The 15,544-nt window shown below is 35.5% G+C and overlaps 1 protein-coding gene across 1 annotated transcript in view; it reads left to right on the top strand.

The window, feature by feature from the left end:
• Nucleotides 1-3,509: 3,509 nt before the first annotated feature.
• The window catches only part of smchd1 (structural maintenance of chromosomes flexible hinge domain containing 1), a 43,081-nt gene continuing 31,046 nt past the window's right edge, over nucleotides 3,510-15,544 (top strand). The window contains exons 1-15 of the mRNA XM_026936632.3: nucleotides 3,510-3,870; nucleotides 6,826-6,901; nucleotides 7,236-7,394; nucleotides 9,004-9,086; nucleotides 9,227-9,360; nucleotides 9,460-9,574; nucleotides 10,687-10,806; nucleotides 10,949-11,115; nucleotides 11,215-11,305; nucleotides 11,871-12,081; nucleotides 12,464-12,575; nucleotides 13,099-13,282; nucleotides 13,551-13,622; nucleotides 13,769-13,894; nucleotides 15,084-15,197. Of these exons, the coding sequence (XP_026792433.2) occupies nucleotides 3,718-3,870; nucleotides 6,826-6,901; nucleotides 7,236-7,394; nucleotides 9,004-9,086; nucleotides 9,227-9,360; nucleotides 9,460-9,574; nucleotides 10,687-10,806; nucleotides 10,949-11,115; nucleotides 11,215-11,305; nucleotides 11,871-12,081; nucleotides 12,464-12,575; nucleotides 13,099-13,282; nucleotides 13,551-13,622; nucleotides 13,769-13,894; nucleotides 15,084-15,197 (1,917 nt within the window). The 5' untranslated portion in view covers nucleotides 3,510-3,717. The remainder of the gene's footprint in view (nucleotides 3,871-6,825; nucleotides 6,902-7,235; nucleotides 7,395-9,003; nucleotides 9,087-9,226; nucleotides 9,361-9,459; nucleotides 9,575-10,686; nucleotides 10,807-10,948; nucleotides 11,116-11,214; nucleotides 11,306-11,870; nucleotides 12,082-12,463; nucleotides 12,576-13,098; nucleotides 13,283-13,550; nucleotides 13,623-13,768; nucleotides 13,895-15,083; nucleotides 15,198-15,544) is intronic.

Here is a 15,544-nt window from a genome sequence, read left to right as displayed (position 1 = left end):
TACATAGTATGCGATACGATACACATCTCCATACATAGTACACGATACGATACACATCTTGATACATAGTACACGATACGATACACATCATACATAGTACACAATGTGAAACACATCTCCATACATAGTACACGATACGATACATATCATACATAGTACACGATACGATACACATCTCCATACATAGTATATGATACGATACACGTCTTCATACATAGTACACGATATGATACACATCATACATAGTACACGATACAATACGATACACATCCCCGTATATATTACACAATACGATACAATACACATCTCCGTACAGTGTTCCCAGGATAAGCTCTGGATCCACCATGAACCTGACGAGGATAAAGCAGTTTCTGAAGATGAATGAATGATGTTTCCTAGTTTATACTCTGTAAGCAACAATTTCAGAACGTTTCTTCACTGTCTTTATTTTGTCAGGTAAGATAAGATAATGAGATAAGATGTACCTTTATTGATCCATCATAGGGGAAATTGAAGTTGATACAGCAGCACAAGTATGAAAAGAATTTCCATAAATACCTATACAATACAAGAAGTATAAAATAAAAATAATATAAGATAAAGAAAAATAATAGAAATGACAGAAACAATAGATAGAAAAAAATTGATCAGTGTGTATGTACATATGCTAGAGTACTATTTGTATATATACATGTGCAGTATCTGTGGAATGACAATTAACTGTTGAGTGGTGTGTTTGGTACTACAGTATTTATCTACAATACATTAATTTTCTCCCCAAATTATATTTTTTTCATACAACAAGTAACACTGATTTCACTAAAATGCTGCCTCGGATTGTGTATTTGGGTTTGAGCATAGCAAATATGTGTCTGAACCAAACATTTATATATATATATATATATATATGTATTAGTTTTGTGAAGAATCTATAAAGCTAATGGTGCTAACAAGTAATTGGCACTTTACTTGTCAACAGTTTAGCTTCGTGAGCCTGTCGTCACACGATTTCCTCAAGACATTGCCTGCTGATCAGGCACTAGCTGCCAAACCACAGGCTGGACTGGTAGATCATCTTTCTCAGGGTTGTGCTGGTAAAACAGAAATAATTTCTGAAATATCACTACTAATGCTAGACAGGCAGACAAGAAGATAACGTTTTTAAAGATTTTTTTTTAAATTCTCAAACGTTTTCAACACTCAAATGTTATTGATGTATTTAGTCAAGTAAATAAGGAAGTGGGTAGATAACTTTCCATCTGGCAAAGATGGCCTACCAGCTTGACCAGCTTGGTCTGAGTTTTTATAGCTGATAGTGTCAGACCAAGCTGGATTTGTTTGGCTAAGAAATATAGCCTCATCTGTACGTAAACTCTTTCATTAAAATACCAGAAATTTGTATTAGGAAAATGAAAAATAAAAATCAAACTGAAATTATTTGAACTTCTGCCTTAATCTATTTGACTCTGTGTTGAGTAAGATTAAATAAGCTCAGAAAGACTCCAGCTTCATTTATAATATTTATCATTATCATTATTTATTAACAAAATAAATAATGTGCTTTTTAACTAGTTTACTTGACTCCCAGAAGCTAAGATATTACTTTTAGTCACTGATTTGTCTGAATGCATGATCTCCATTCACAGCGAAGTTGGGTGAGGGCTTTTATTTTGACTATTGGTGGCAGAACAAAGCTCACAATTTCCTAGTACGGAAACCTTCCTACGCACGTTCTCTTGCTCTTTACAGTGTTACTAGTGTTGCCAGGTGCGCGGTTTTCCCACGAAAGTTGGGTAATTTTTGAACTGCAACTGTTGGTTGCTTTTTTGTGCTTGGGTTAAGCGTATTGCGTCTATTAGATTAATTATAACTATTTTATTCGTCGTCCACAACTTTGTGACTATGTAGTGTATAATTAAATTAGACTATTTATTTATTCTCCAAGATACTTTATTTATAGCACTACTGTTTAATTCTTGAATCTGATTGGTGAGAAGGCGTTGATTAATTTTCTAACAGCAGCTCTGACAATAGTTGCAGCTGTAATTCAGACTAAAGGATTATATTAATGCTCTCCTTTCTAATTCCTCATCAGTAGCAGTTATGTCACAGGGACTTGTATGGTGGATGGTCTACATAATAAAAAGGTTAATCATAAACAGATAAAAATGTGTTGTTATTTAACAAAGAAAAACTATAATCATTGATATGGAGAAGTTTCTGTAAGGAGCAGGGGTGGACTTAGCACTAGGCAAAGATAGGCAACTGCCTTGGGCCCCAAGAAGCCAAGGGCCCCCTAAAAATGCAAATATTACAACACACACACACACACACACACACACAAATATATATATATATATATATATATATATATATATATATATATATATATATATATATATATGTGTGTGTGTGTGTGTGTGTGTGTGTGTGTGTGTATATATATATGTGTGTGTGTGTGTGTGTGTGTGTGTGTATATATATGTATAAAATTATTAATGCTAAATAATGTTGCTGAAAATTTAAATATCGGTGTTAAAACAATTGAATAGGGCCCCATTCCTATATTTTGCCTAGGGACCCTAAATCAATAAATCCGCCTCTGGTAAGTGGACATATTTAACATTTGTGGAAGGAGTCTTCTGTGTCTGCACCTGTAACACTAAATTTTCTGCCAATGGTCAGTATTCCTCCTAACTACTCTCAAGAATGCAACACAACATTAAATGTAACTATAAACGGTTAAAAAGCCTCACATATCATTGAGTAATAAATGAAAATTGTATTTGTTGGCAAATTGCTGTGGTGTAAGAGGAATAAAGCACTTCAGGACATGCTGTTACAGGAAAATAATCCTCTTCTTTACACTGAGCTGAAGCACACCACCCTGTGGTGGATTATTTTTCTATAACACCACACCCCATTACTGCTTTATTCCTTACTTATTACAATGTATTTAATAACCTGGGGCAGTTTTAGGGCTGATGAAAGACAGATTTATTGGAACTGTGTGTTTATAATTCTGCTTCATCAAAATGATATATAAATATTACAGTACACTTTGTAATGATTTGCTCAGCTGGACTGAGTGTGACAGTACTGAAAACATTGAAATGTCTGAAACTGGTCTAGAAATGTACATAAGCATCTGGTTTGAGGCACAAATAGTGACTTTGGAACCTTATATATCAAATACATCTGGCCAGATGTTACACTATGTTTGAAGAAAATGCAAAAATGAAAGGCGCGAAACCTTGACTAGGGTTGCCAGTGGTAATAAAAACACAAACTATTAATACAAGTTTAGAACGTTCTGTCTCCTTGTGTTACTTTAGTATTGTATTTATTAGTGCTGGTTGTGTCGTGAAATTGGTGTTTATGAACGGCATCAGTCTGAAAATGTACTTTGTTTTATGAGTTGTGTGTGCGGATTTGGCAACCCAGGCAGCGCATGCAGCAGACCTGACAACACGGGTACAAAATGCGAAAGCGGACGGAGGTGTGTGTGTGTGTGTCAGTGTCAGTGAGTGTGTGTGTGAAAGCTCCTGGGACCTTCAGGAACTCTGAGCTTCATGAAATGTCAACAGCAGTAACAAATAAGAGTTAGGCAGACATTTTGGACGTGGAGGAGTGAGGTATTTTGTTCAGGTTTGGGGAAAATATGTATATATAAAAGCGTTTTGAGCTGTTTTGAGATAAGTGAAACCAACTGGAAACATGGCGGAGTCGGGAGTTCCCCCAGCCGAGGCTTCGCATGGCAGCCGGTCGGTTTGTGTCTTTGACTGTCGCCCTCAGAGTAAACAGGCTGCTGAAAAGATGTTGGATATCAGCGCCATGAGCTACAAACAGTTCCTGTGTGCTGTGCGCAAGGTGGGTGAATTTCTGCTAGTCCCCAGCTCGCACCTAGTTTAACTAGCTAGCTAGCTACATTACCTGTAGTTTAGCAGTGTAGACCAGCTACCTAACAGCTCGTTAGTTATCTGTTCAGTTAACATGACAGCACTTTATCTCTGAGTAGACACGTTAAAGGTGCTGGTGTGAGAAATCATTGTAGGCAGCTAGCTAATCAGCTAATCCACGCTTAAACACACCTGTGCTGCAGACTGCAGTGTTTCCTCTGCTCCTCAGACACCTGATTCAACTACTCAGCTAGTTAAAGGGCTCTCAAGGGTTTGTTTTTTTTTTTGAGCTGCTTTAACTGCAAAGAAAAAAAAAATCCTTGGACCCCTCAGTATAGTTTCATTTCATGGGCATTATTTAAACTTGTACAATAATATTTCAGCTTTCAGAGGTTTGGATTAAAACACATCCAATTCAAGGGACCTGTCAAATAGACTACTAAGAACCCAATAATAAATATAATAAGTAGAATAATAATGGCTTGTGACTAATTTCTGTAACTAAATTAAAATTAGTGTGATAGACTTGCATCTTGTCTGAGGTGAATCCTCCAGCTTTGTGCCCTGACTGGGATCGGGGCGGACTTAGCACTAGGCAAAGGTAGGCAACCGCATTGGGGCCCCCTGAAACGCCCCTAAAATACAAATTATATATATATATTAGTCATTAATGCTAAATGCATGAAAATTTAAATGTTGATGTTAAAACACTGAATGATTTATATCAATGTTCCTCATGCTGTAATGGAATATCTGGGTAAATGTGTGCAATTGAATAGGGCCCCATTCCTATAGTTTGCCTCGGGCCCCCAAACCACTAAATCTGCCCCTGACCAGGTTGAAGTGGTTACTGAAGGGTCTAAGATTTGCTTCATACTTTTGGAAATAATGTCATTATTCTAAATAAATAGTGTGCAAAATTTCAGGCTCGTCTTGGCATTAGGTTTTGTGATATAGGGGGGCGTGGCCCTAATTTTCCTATAAAATCAGGTGCTATAGAAAAAGTTCCATAAGTCATTAGTTTTGACCTCTTCATGCTAGATTGTTGTCTAGTGTAAGATGTTTTTCATGTCTAAAATAGAAGGTCCACAGTTGCATATTTGCCAATTTATGGCCTGCTGAAAATTGTAAAAAAAAAAAAAAATTCTTTCATGCTTTGGCCCTCTGTATCTCCACACTAAAGTACATCAGCTATCTATTACTCCTGTTATTCTATAGTTCTTTTTAGCAACTAGGTGTATGTCTGAAAGAAATTAAACTTTCTGATTTATTAGGTGTAATACAAGTAACAGTCCATTCTGAAGTGATGAATATGCCCTATTCCCTCCAAAGATGACATCTTCCACAATGCTGCCCACAAGATGAGCAAATAAATAATTTTTAAAAATTACAAGCAGACAAACTAAAACAAATTTGCAAACACTATTTCTACTTCAAACCATTTTTCTTAGGAAAACAATGTTGTACATATAACCTTTAAAGAGCCTCTGTTAAGGGTTCATCATTTTTTTTAAGAGTATGCAAAAAAACATTTAAAAAAGCTGAAAACTTTCCACGGTATGTTTTGCAGGAAGAGGTGTACAGGATTAATTAAGTAATGAACCCACTGTTAAGTATAGTGGAGAAAAAGCAATGTGCCGTTTTGTTTTGTTTTTTCCCCGCAAAGGCCTGGAGAACTTTGTTAGGATCCTGTTGGAGGGAAAAGCTGTTCAGGTGTCGTGTGATGCTGGTTTTTATGGAGTGGTACTGTTTACTTGAGGGGAGTTTCTGAAACTTCCCTGGATGTATGAGGTCCATGGTGATTTTCTCAGCTTGCTCCTTGGCCCTGATGTCATGTAGCTCCTGAACTGACAGCTGTTACTGGCCAGTCAGCCTTTCTGCTGTGCGTACAATTCCCTGTACTCTGGCCTTTAAGCAGGAGGAGGCTTAGCTGAACCACATGATTATTGATGATGATAAAATGTTCTTGATGATGGATCTGTAAAACTGAGACAGGACTGGTCAACAGGTTGTGTAGAAAAAATTCACTGATGAGCTTTCCTGATTATGGTTGTTGTGGTTATTTCCCATCTGAGGTTTTGGAGATGTTGGTGCCTAGGAACTTTATTGACTGCATGGTTGTTGGTTTCCAGGGGGTGATGGGAGGTGGGATCTTACAAAAACCAGTCACTGTCTCTACTTTTTTTTTTTTTTTTTTGTATATTGAGTTCCAGGTTGTTCTCAGTACAACAAAATGTAGACTCAGGTTGACTGCATCGACAGCTGACCAATTTGCTCTGTAAGTAAACTGCATAGGATCAAGGATGGGATCAGTGGCAGACTTCAGATGAGAGAGAACCAGCCTGTTTGAAGCATTTCATGACCACTAATGTTAAGGCCATAGGCCTATAGTTATTTAGGCAGGTTATATTGTCCTTCTTTGGAATGGGAACAATGATGGGGATCTTGAAGCATGTTGATACTGTACCTAGCGTGATGGAGAGATTTAAAATTATTCAGGGAAGATGGGGCACAGTGTTTCAGCGTGCCAGGTGAAATTCCTTCTGCTCTCCAACTTTCCAAATGTTCTGGCATTTGAATAACCTGTAATATATGTACGTATATAATAGATAATATCGTAGCAGCAACTACACTCTTAAGAGCTTTGTTATTGCTTATAGTTTCCTCTGTAATATCCATGCCCTTTAGTTCAGGTGTTGTATAAACAGTAATAGTCTACTTTACTGATGGACTTTTAGCCTATATTGGACTAGATATGTAATCTCTGCTTAAACAAGCCAGGCATGGTCGAGTGTAAGAACATTAGAATACCTTTTATCCCTATATTTTGGAATATAACTGAAATTGTACTGTTTGGTGATTCCAGAAAACAGTTTTCAGAGAAGCGACTCAAATTTGACTGACACTAATGTCATTTTAATTTCAGGAATTTTCTATCTCGGTAAATGAAAGTTTTGTGATCACTACGACAGATCGCAGGGAGATCGATTCAGATGTTTTCGGTAAGTGACAATTCTGTTGACTTAAAAAACATAACCATTCAAATCATAACCGTTGAATAGCACAGACTATATTTGCTGAAACTGAGTACCGTCTGAGTATGGTCAGCTTCCTGCATATATAATAGCTTACCTCATAAACAAGTCTAGAAGTACTTCACCCATGGGTCTTATAAAAAGCACCACTGTAAACTACCTAGCATGTTAGAATGTTCAGTCATATATCCACCTAGCCCTGCCCTGAGTTAAAACCATTTTACTAATCACATGTGTGTGTTCGCTGTAAAGTAAAATAACTTCTGATTTAATAACTACAGTCTTTATTGTGACCTTGTAGATGAAATACCAGATGGAAGAACTTTACACTTGCTACAGTCTGTGGATCAGGAGTTGGCTGTGGCAACTGAAGAACGAATTATGTACGTTCCGCATTTCCACACCATTGTACAGAGTGGCCAGTATGAGTACTATGCCAGCGAAGGACAGAAGGCACTACGTAAGTATATGGTTATTCTCTCTCTTACCCATGCATCCGCCTGTCACTATAAGTAGGTTATCGACTTATTGTACGATATATGGACATGACCTTGATCATTTTTGCTGACATCAGTATTGCCCATTGTGTTTACATGCGTGTTTGTTTACATAAGAATGAATGTCACCAACATTTTAGCCATTTGCGCTGCTTCTGTCCTCTCATATGCTCTAGGTCTGTTAAATTAAAATTCAAACTTCGAATATTCATTGAATTTAAGATAAAAATGCACATTTAAATGCAAAAACTGTGTGCATTCGAATTTAAGATGTGTAGCAAGTGCTAGCACTGATTTTAATTAGAACATACTGTTGAAAAAATGACGTGCAGTATAATAACAATGCACCAATAATGTTTTTTTGAAGAAGAAAAATCTAGAAAAAATAGTTCTAGTGTTTCAAATAATCCAGTCATACTCAATAATATCGGGGACTGAGCCGCTTAAGCTGCGTGAGCTGAAGTTGAACAGTGAATGAACGGTCAAGGTAAACTGAAGCGCTTTACTAGCGGGTTAATTAACTCCCCCAAACGCATCCTATATACATATGAGATTAATAAGACATATACACAACATAAACGTAATATCACAACTTGCTTATGTACAAAATGACGTGAATACACAAGTGAACTTGAACTTAAGTAACGCACTAGGTAGAATGGTAAATCATGTTGTGAACCTGCTCCTTCCGTAACAACGCACTAAAACACGGCATAAAGAGTTCACAGTATTGTATTACAGTAGTGTACTCATTGTAATGTTATTATTTCAGGAGATCAGGTTTTCACAACAAGGGCAGTTTTCAAATGTTTTTGTTGATACATGTTTAATATATAAGATGTATGAATATTGGGTTTAATTTTTGCATTTTCTTGTCAGCTAAAATGCTGTTGATTAATATTCTATGCTATTTTAGTCAGAGTAAAATTGACTAAAATTAATACATAAGACATGACGAAATATTGACTAAATTTAAAGGATATTTTCTTCAGAAGACAAAAACTATGACTAAAAACAGAGTGAAAATTAACACTGGAACTGGCCAGAGAGCCTAGGTTAAATATTTGATTTTATAATTTTATTCCCTTTAGTTTAAAAATAAATGCGCTTTGTTAACAGCCAGGTTTGTTCTTTGCAGTAAACGATATAATAGATGCTGTTTTGTTTGTCTTTATTCGTTGTGCTCTCTTGTATACTGTTGAGTTAAAAATCTGGTGTTTTTTTTTTTTTTTTTTTTTTTTTTTTGATGTTCTAATTCCAATATCTGAATATTCTTAAGAATTAACAGTTCATTGCTCTTTGAAAGGATGTACTTGCATTATTATGCTATTATATTATCATTATATCAGTGGCATAAAATGGTCTTAAAATGACAATAATATTGTTTATTGCAATTATTTCTAGGGCAACATATCGTCCATCAAAAGTAGTTATCGTGAGAGGCCTACCCATGCATTTGAAATTTTTTTTTTTGGCAATGATATAAAATGAAATTACATACAACATTCTTCTGTATTTATCAAATCTGTTTATTAATGGGGAATTTGTTTGTCTGTGCTTTCATTACTTTAGCCTACGCCTTTGCTGAGCTTATTGATAATGCACTTTCTGCAACCTCACATAATCCTGGAACCAGGAGCATCGACATAAGATTGGTAAGGGCTTAATCGGATTATTAATCCAATTAAATAAACTAATCATTAAAATTTCATTGGACTCTGAACATTGTTTTTGTGTTCTGTGTGCGTGGCTGTGTGTGTGTGTGTGTGTGTGTGTGTGTGTCTCTGTGTGTCAGTTTTTTGATGAGTCTCAAGGTGGGCCGGCAGTAGTAGTGATGGATAATGGTCGTGGAATGACCTCTAAAGAGTTAAATAACTGGGCGGTTTATCGCCTTTCCAAATTCAATCGAGATGACCGCATTTTTAGGAGGTAAACTAACAGCAATCTGGAAAACAAAGTCTTATTACTTAAATGCTTTTTGTGTATTATGTTTTGCAAATCTCCTTTATTTATATGTATTTTCAATAGTGATGAATCAGGATATGTCCGTCCCAGTGCAGTTCCTCGCAGTCTGAACAGTGACATCTCCTACTTTGGCGTTGGAGGCAAACAGGCTGTGTTTTATATAGGCCAGTCTGTACGGGTAGGTGCTACACCCCGTCACTGCCCAGTCAGACACACTTCACTGTCTAATTAATACAAAGCTAAGGCAGAGTTTACGCAGTCCATTGTTTTAGATTAGAATGAAATTGTAAAACCTTCAATTGAAGATTTTATATGCAGTACTGTGCAGAAGTCTTAGGCGCCCTATTTTTTTTAGTACAAACTTTGTTATAGATTTTGTATGAAAAATGTTTGTATGCCAGTAAAGAAAGCAGCATATTACATAAGAGATTACTTTTCAGACAAAAAAAAAAAACATAATGAAGGCTGCTGGGTTTTGCTGCAAAAATAAGAAGCAAGTGTGACAGTCAAAGTCTCCAGAATAGTATTTTTTATAGTATTTTTTAATGTAGAAACATTTAGTTTCATTATTTTTGAAGGCATCTTTGCTCTACAACATTTCTTTGCATGTGCCTAAGACTTTTGCACAGTACTGTATGTGTGTGTGTGTGTGTGTGTGTGTGTGTGTGTGTGTATATACATATACATACGTACATACATACACACACACACACACACACACACACACACACACACACAAATTATATGATTGTGCTTTGCTCTTGATTTTTTTATGCTGGGCTTTTTTGATTATATTTTATAATATATTTATAAATGTGTTTGTAAGGTAGCCTGTTTGATGAAAAGAATTTGCACTAACTATGCAGAAGTTAGACTTGGGAGGCTAAACTTCTCACAGCTTAATCAAAACCTGGCTCATCATTACAGGTTTACTAGTTTTTGCTAAAAGAATAGTGATTTTTTTTTTTTTAATGAATTTTCACTTAATAGTGAAAATGCTTTGAGCTTGTTCATGATTTTTCATTCATGTAATGAAAACCAAAGCACTAGAATTTAGTCTACAACAATTATGAAACTGATAATTTCACACTTGTCAGTTTTCTTTGCATTTAATATTTTTAAAACATCACTGTACACTATACTTTCATCTGTGTCAACTTTAATAGACTGGAAAATGCGATTGCGAAAGCATCTACCAGATTTCTTTAACAGACTATTATTAACACTAAAAACTCTGGGGACATGTAGACTGTGTGACTGATTATTATATATATTTTTTGCTTAATATAGATCATAAGTAAGCCAGTTGGTTCTCCAGATGTACATGAGTTTGTCATGTCTAAAGAAGACTTTGAACAGAAGGAGAAAAACAACAAAGAAATTTATTCTGGTATCATCCGAAACAGGAAGGTAAATTAGCGTGCTCGAGTAATTTTAATATAGCATAATGTTCAAATTGAATTATTAAGGTGTATTTGTGTCTTTCTCACCTTTTGTGCACTTGTAGTTTTAAAACTTGCCTAATACCTCTCACTCACCCATTAATGCACAGCCAGGAGATGACTCTCATGTGAGAGTGGATGAGGAGCGTTTCTTGCAAACTCTGTTTCTGGAAGAGAAAGGCAAGGAAAGTTTTACCACTATAGTCATAACTGCAGTCCAGCCAGAACATGTTACCTACCTAAAGCAGGATTTCGTCTCATGGACCAGAGAGCTGGTGTAAGTATCGAAGCATGCACACCTACCTACCACTGACACACACTATGTCAAATCATATTAATTCCCTTTTTTTTTTTTTTTTTTTTTTTTAAATTTAAGGCACATCTATCATTACTATGTTCATGGTATACATGGAAATGACACAAGACACATACAAACTCCTGAAACTGTGTCAAACATTGACATCCAGGTATGTAAATCTTTGATTTATTGTATTGTATGCATAAAAAATATTTAGACACAGTAATTTTGGGCAGTTTTATGCAATAATAATATGGGTGTATGCACCTGGAGAATAAGCACGTCTTATTCTTTAATGAAGATATGCTTAAGATCTTCATATTCTGTCTTGTCCTTTCATCCCCTCTTGCCATATTTAAGAATAAATAATTGTGGATACTAAATTAAAATGTACAGACCCTTATTACCTAAATTTGAATTTCTAAATTAAATTAAATTAATATTAAAAGGGAATGACATAAAACCTTTTAATTGTCACTATTTGTGGGAAGCAAGTGAATATTATACACATGTATTTTATTCTACATTATTTGTTTATATGTCTGTTTATGCTCTATTTTGTTATTTTATTGTATTTTCCCCTTTACTGCATATTTTTATAAAAATGTAATTTCGATGCTTGCCAATAAAGCTTATTAATTTGAATTTTAGTGTTCTTGTACATCAATGCTGCAGCTTATAGACACTTAACTAAATAATTGTAAACAATAATAACCCTTCTCCCTCTTTTCCAGATCTGTCTAATTGATCGGCACACTCGCGTGCCAAGGGTACTTAATCTAAAAGACATAGACAATGACATGCAGACTCTTTATATAAAATCCAGTGTGGCAGAGTTTGAGTTTAATGCCAGCAAAGATGGAGATGCCAAAGTAGAGGGCCTGCTTAGGTATCATCCATTCCTGTACGATAGAGAAACCTATCCAGAGGACCCATATGCACCAGGTATATTTCTAGGTTATAAGCATACCTCTGAATTGTATCAGTGCTTCAGTTATGTGTGTAGAATGTGCAGAGACCCACTGGCTAGAGCCTACCCCAAAACCTTATTTTTGCTAGCTTATTTACAAAGGGCTGTCTCAGTCAACAACTTTAAGATTTAAACAGATAGTGTATAATTGAGTCATATTCAGTTAAGTTAAGTTCTTGATCTTTTACATCACTCACCACAGCCACTGGTTGTACAGAACATACAAAGTCAAGTAAAATAAATTAAAGTTTTGCATTTAATTTCCATTTTAAAGATGTGTGGCTGGTGGTGTGAATACATTCTCTTTCAGATTTGAAATACAAATGACCTGTCTCTCTGATTCCATGTGTCTTATAGCTCCAGAGCCTGACGAAGACTGTTTTATTTCACATGCTGAGGGCCGAGGGAAAAGACCCATCTTTGAATGCTTTTGGAATGGACGACTAATTCCTTATTCTTCTGTTGATGAGTAATTATATTTAAAATAAATGCAGACCTGTAAACCTTTACGCACTTTGCATAGGAATGCATGTGAATGTTGGCATACTCTAGTATTATTAGTGGTGTAATTATACATTCCAGTCATGATTTGAGTTGATTCACAATACTGGCTTCACCATTCGATTCAGTCTGAGTCTCAGAATATTTTTAACAAAATTTGAATGAAGAAAAATTGAGCCTGAAAAGACTCATCTTTTTATTTCTGAATGATAAACAATGCAAAACAATGGTATCACTCAAAAACATGGCCAATCTACATGGATGAATCTGGAATGATTGAAAGTTGTGTCTGTGTTTTGAACTCTATATATATTATTCCTCTTCGGGGTTGGCAGGTGTGTAAATATAAATATTTATATGTAAATAAATATTCCTTATTCAGCCATCAAATAAAAATTGTCCTCAACTCTTGCATTATGAAGGTTTGCATACTTATGTATTAGTTCTTCTTGAGTAAAGAATGAGATAATGTATACTATTGTTTGTTTTAGGTTTGATTGGTGTGCAAGACCCAAGAAAATCGGTTCAGTACCATTAGAATGTTATAACAGGATCTCGGGCGTTCTCTTCACTAATGACCGTTTTCAAGTCAGCACCAACAAACTCACATTTATGGATCTGGAATTACAGCTGCGTGACAAAAATACTATCTTTACAAGAGTAATCAATGGTCAGGTAAAGTACACCTTTAGACAAGATTGCATTGCTTTGGCTCAGTGGACTGAGTTGCTTGCTTCTTTTTCAAGTCTGAAACACTATGCTAGGTTCTCTCTTTTTGCACCACACTATAGAGCAAAGTTGTATTGTGTGCATGCGTGTGTTTTTTTTCCCCCTCAAACATGAACTATTACACTACATATTAGTGAAAAATCATTGCTGTATTATTTAGAATTCTATAAGTTATTTCAGTTAATAATTTCATAAATTATTGTCTTTCTTGCAGGAGCAAAGAGTGAAGATCAACCGAGAGTTCACAAATTGGTTGAAAGAGTGCCATGAAAAATATGATAAACAGGTATGTAGGTGTTCACTATCATCCATTTATATTCAGTAAAGACACTGAATGAATGCTAGGACCAGATGACATATTTAACCCCTTTGGTACTTGATTTTCTTGGCTTGGGCATGTGTGATGTGTTCCTGTGGATTGGTTTAATATAGGTGAGGTTCCTTGGTTTCCAAGGTGTAATGACTCGCACAGATGTGCAACCTAAACGCCTGCAGTCACCATGGGCTCAGTACAAAGCCATTGTGTGGGATGGTAAAACCTACAAAACTGGACAGCAGGTAAGGAGTTAAAGCTAATACAAGCATTTGCTGCCCATAAAAGGCTTCGTAAGATGCACATAGACACTGACAAGTCTTTACTAGGAGTGACCAAGAAAGCATGGATCAAATATTCTACAGCTAATGTAAAGTGATAACAGGTGATTTAAATTGATGGGTGAGTTGTTGATTTAGTACTCTGTCAAGGCTGGAAAGCCCAGCAGCTCTTGATGGGTCATTATCAGTTATATACATGTGTGCATTTGTGTGTGTGTGTGTATACAAACTCACTGTCCACTTTGTTAGGGAAACCTGCACATTCTAATCAGCCAAACATGCTTCAGTTAATGTCAAATATTAGAATAGGGAAAAATGTGAAGGGAAGGGTTATAAGGCCATCTCCAAACAATTTGAAATTCACCTACAATGAATGAAGGCTTTACAATCACAGCACATTCAGAAAAAGACTGAACAAGTATGGCTTTCATTGAAGAAAAAGGAAAGCCCCTTCTCTACAAAAAGAATATGGCAGCACTACTTAGGTTTGCAAAATTGCATCTAAACAAACCACAAAAGTTCTGGAACAATATCATTTGGACTGATGAGACCAAGAGATGTTTGTTCATCCTGCACAGTGCCATGTTTGGTGAAAACCAAACACAGCGTATCGCCCCGTACACCTCATAGCAACTGTTAAACCTGGTGATGGAGAGGTGATTTGGGTTTGTTGTGCAGCAACAGGACCTGGGAAGCTTGCAGTCATTGAGACAACAATGAACTCGACTTTATACCAGAATATTCTTGACACAGTTGTGAGGCCATCTGTCCAGTAGCTTAAGCTGGGCCAAAATTGGGTCATGTAACGTTATATATATATATATATATATATATATGTATATATATATATATATATATATATATATATATATATATATATATATATATATATTATGTGTATATTTTATATATATATATATATATATACATATATATATATATATATATATATATATATATATATACATAATATATGTGTGTATATGTATGTATGTTTGATTTTTTGCATTGCTCTTCTGCCACATGATTGGCTGGTTAGATAACTGCATGAGTATGCAGGTTTACAGGTGATCCTAATAAAGTGGATGGTGAGTGAAATATATTTATAATACTAGATTGATAATACTTCACTTAGCAAGTTTGTGTCCCTTAGGTGAAAACAATGAAAACTCAGCCTATTCTTTATGGCACAGTAGTTCAGTTTTTGCTCTATGGGGACCATGAAGATGATGTCTATGCCACCGGGGGTCATGTTCAAATTGCACTGGTAAGAGAACACACTGTCTGTACGTCTGATTGTGGTTTGGTTTATTTCAGTATTTCAGTTATGTACTGCCCAATCAGTATCTACTATGCATCAGTATAAATAATCTGATTTGGTGTGAATATTATGAAGAATGTTTATGTGTAAGACATATCATAAAACATACTGTGTATCGTGGCCAATAAATACTGGCCTTAAATGGTTTATTGGTAAAAGAAATTAACATATTTTCTGATATGATCAGGTGACGTATTTTATGCTATGAATGCATGTTATACTGACTGACACGGCACATAACTAAAAACGTGGGAACATTGCATCCCTAAATCATTCTAATTAAAGCCAACTAA

This window comes from Pangasianodon hypophthalmus, chromosome 4, assembly GCF_027358585.1.
Source record: "Pangasianodon hypophthalmus isolate fPanHyp1 chromosome 4, fPanHyp1.pri, whole genome shotgun sequence".
Lineage (NCBI taxonomy): Eukaryota > Metazoa > Chordata > Actinopteri > Siluriformes > Pangasiidae > Pangasianodon > Pangasianodon hypophthalmus.
The sequence above is the reverse complement of the archived record's forward strand: the minus strand, read 5'-3'. Positions and strand labels throughout refer to the sequence as shown.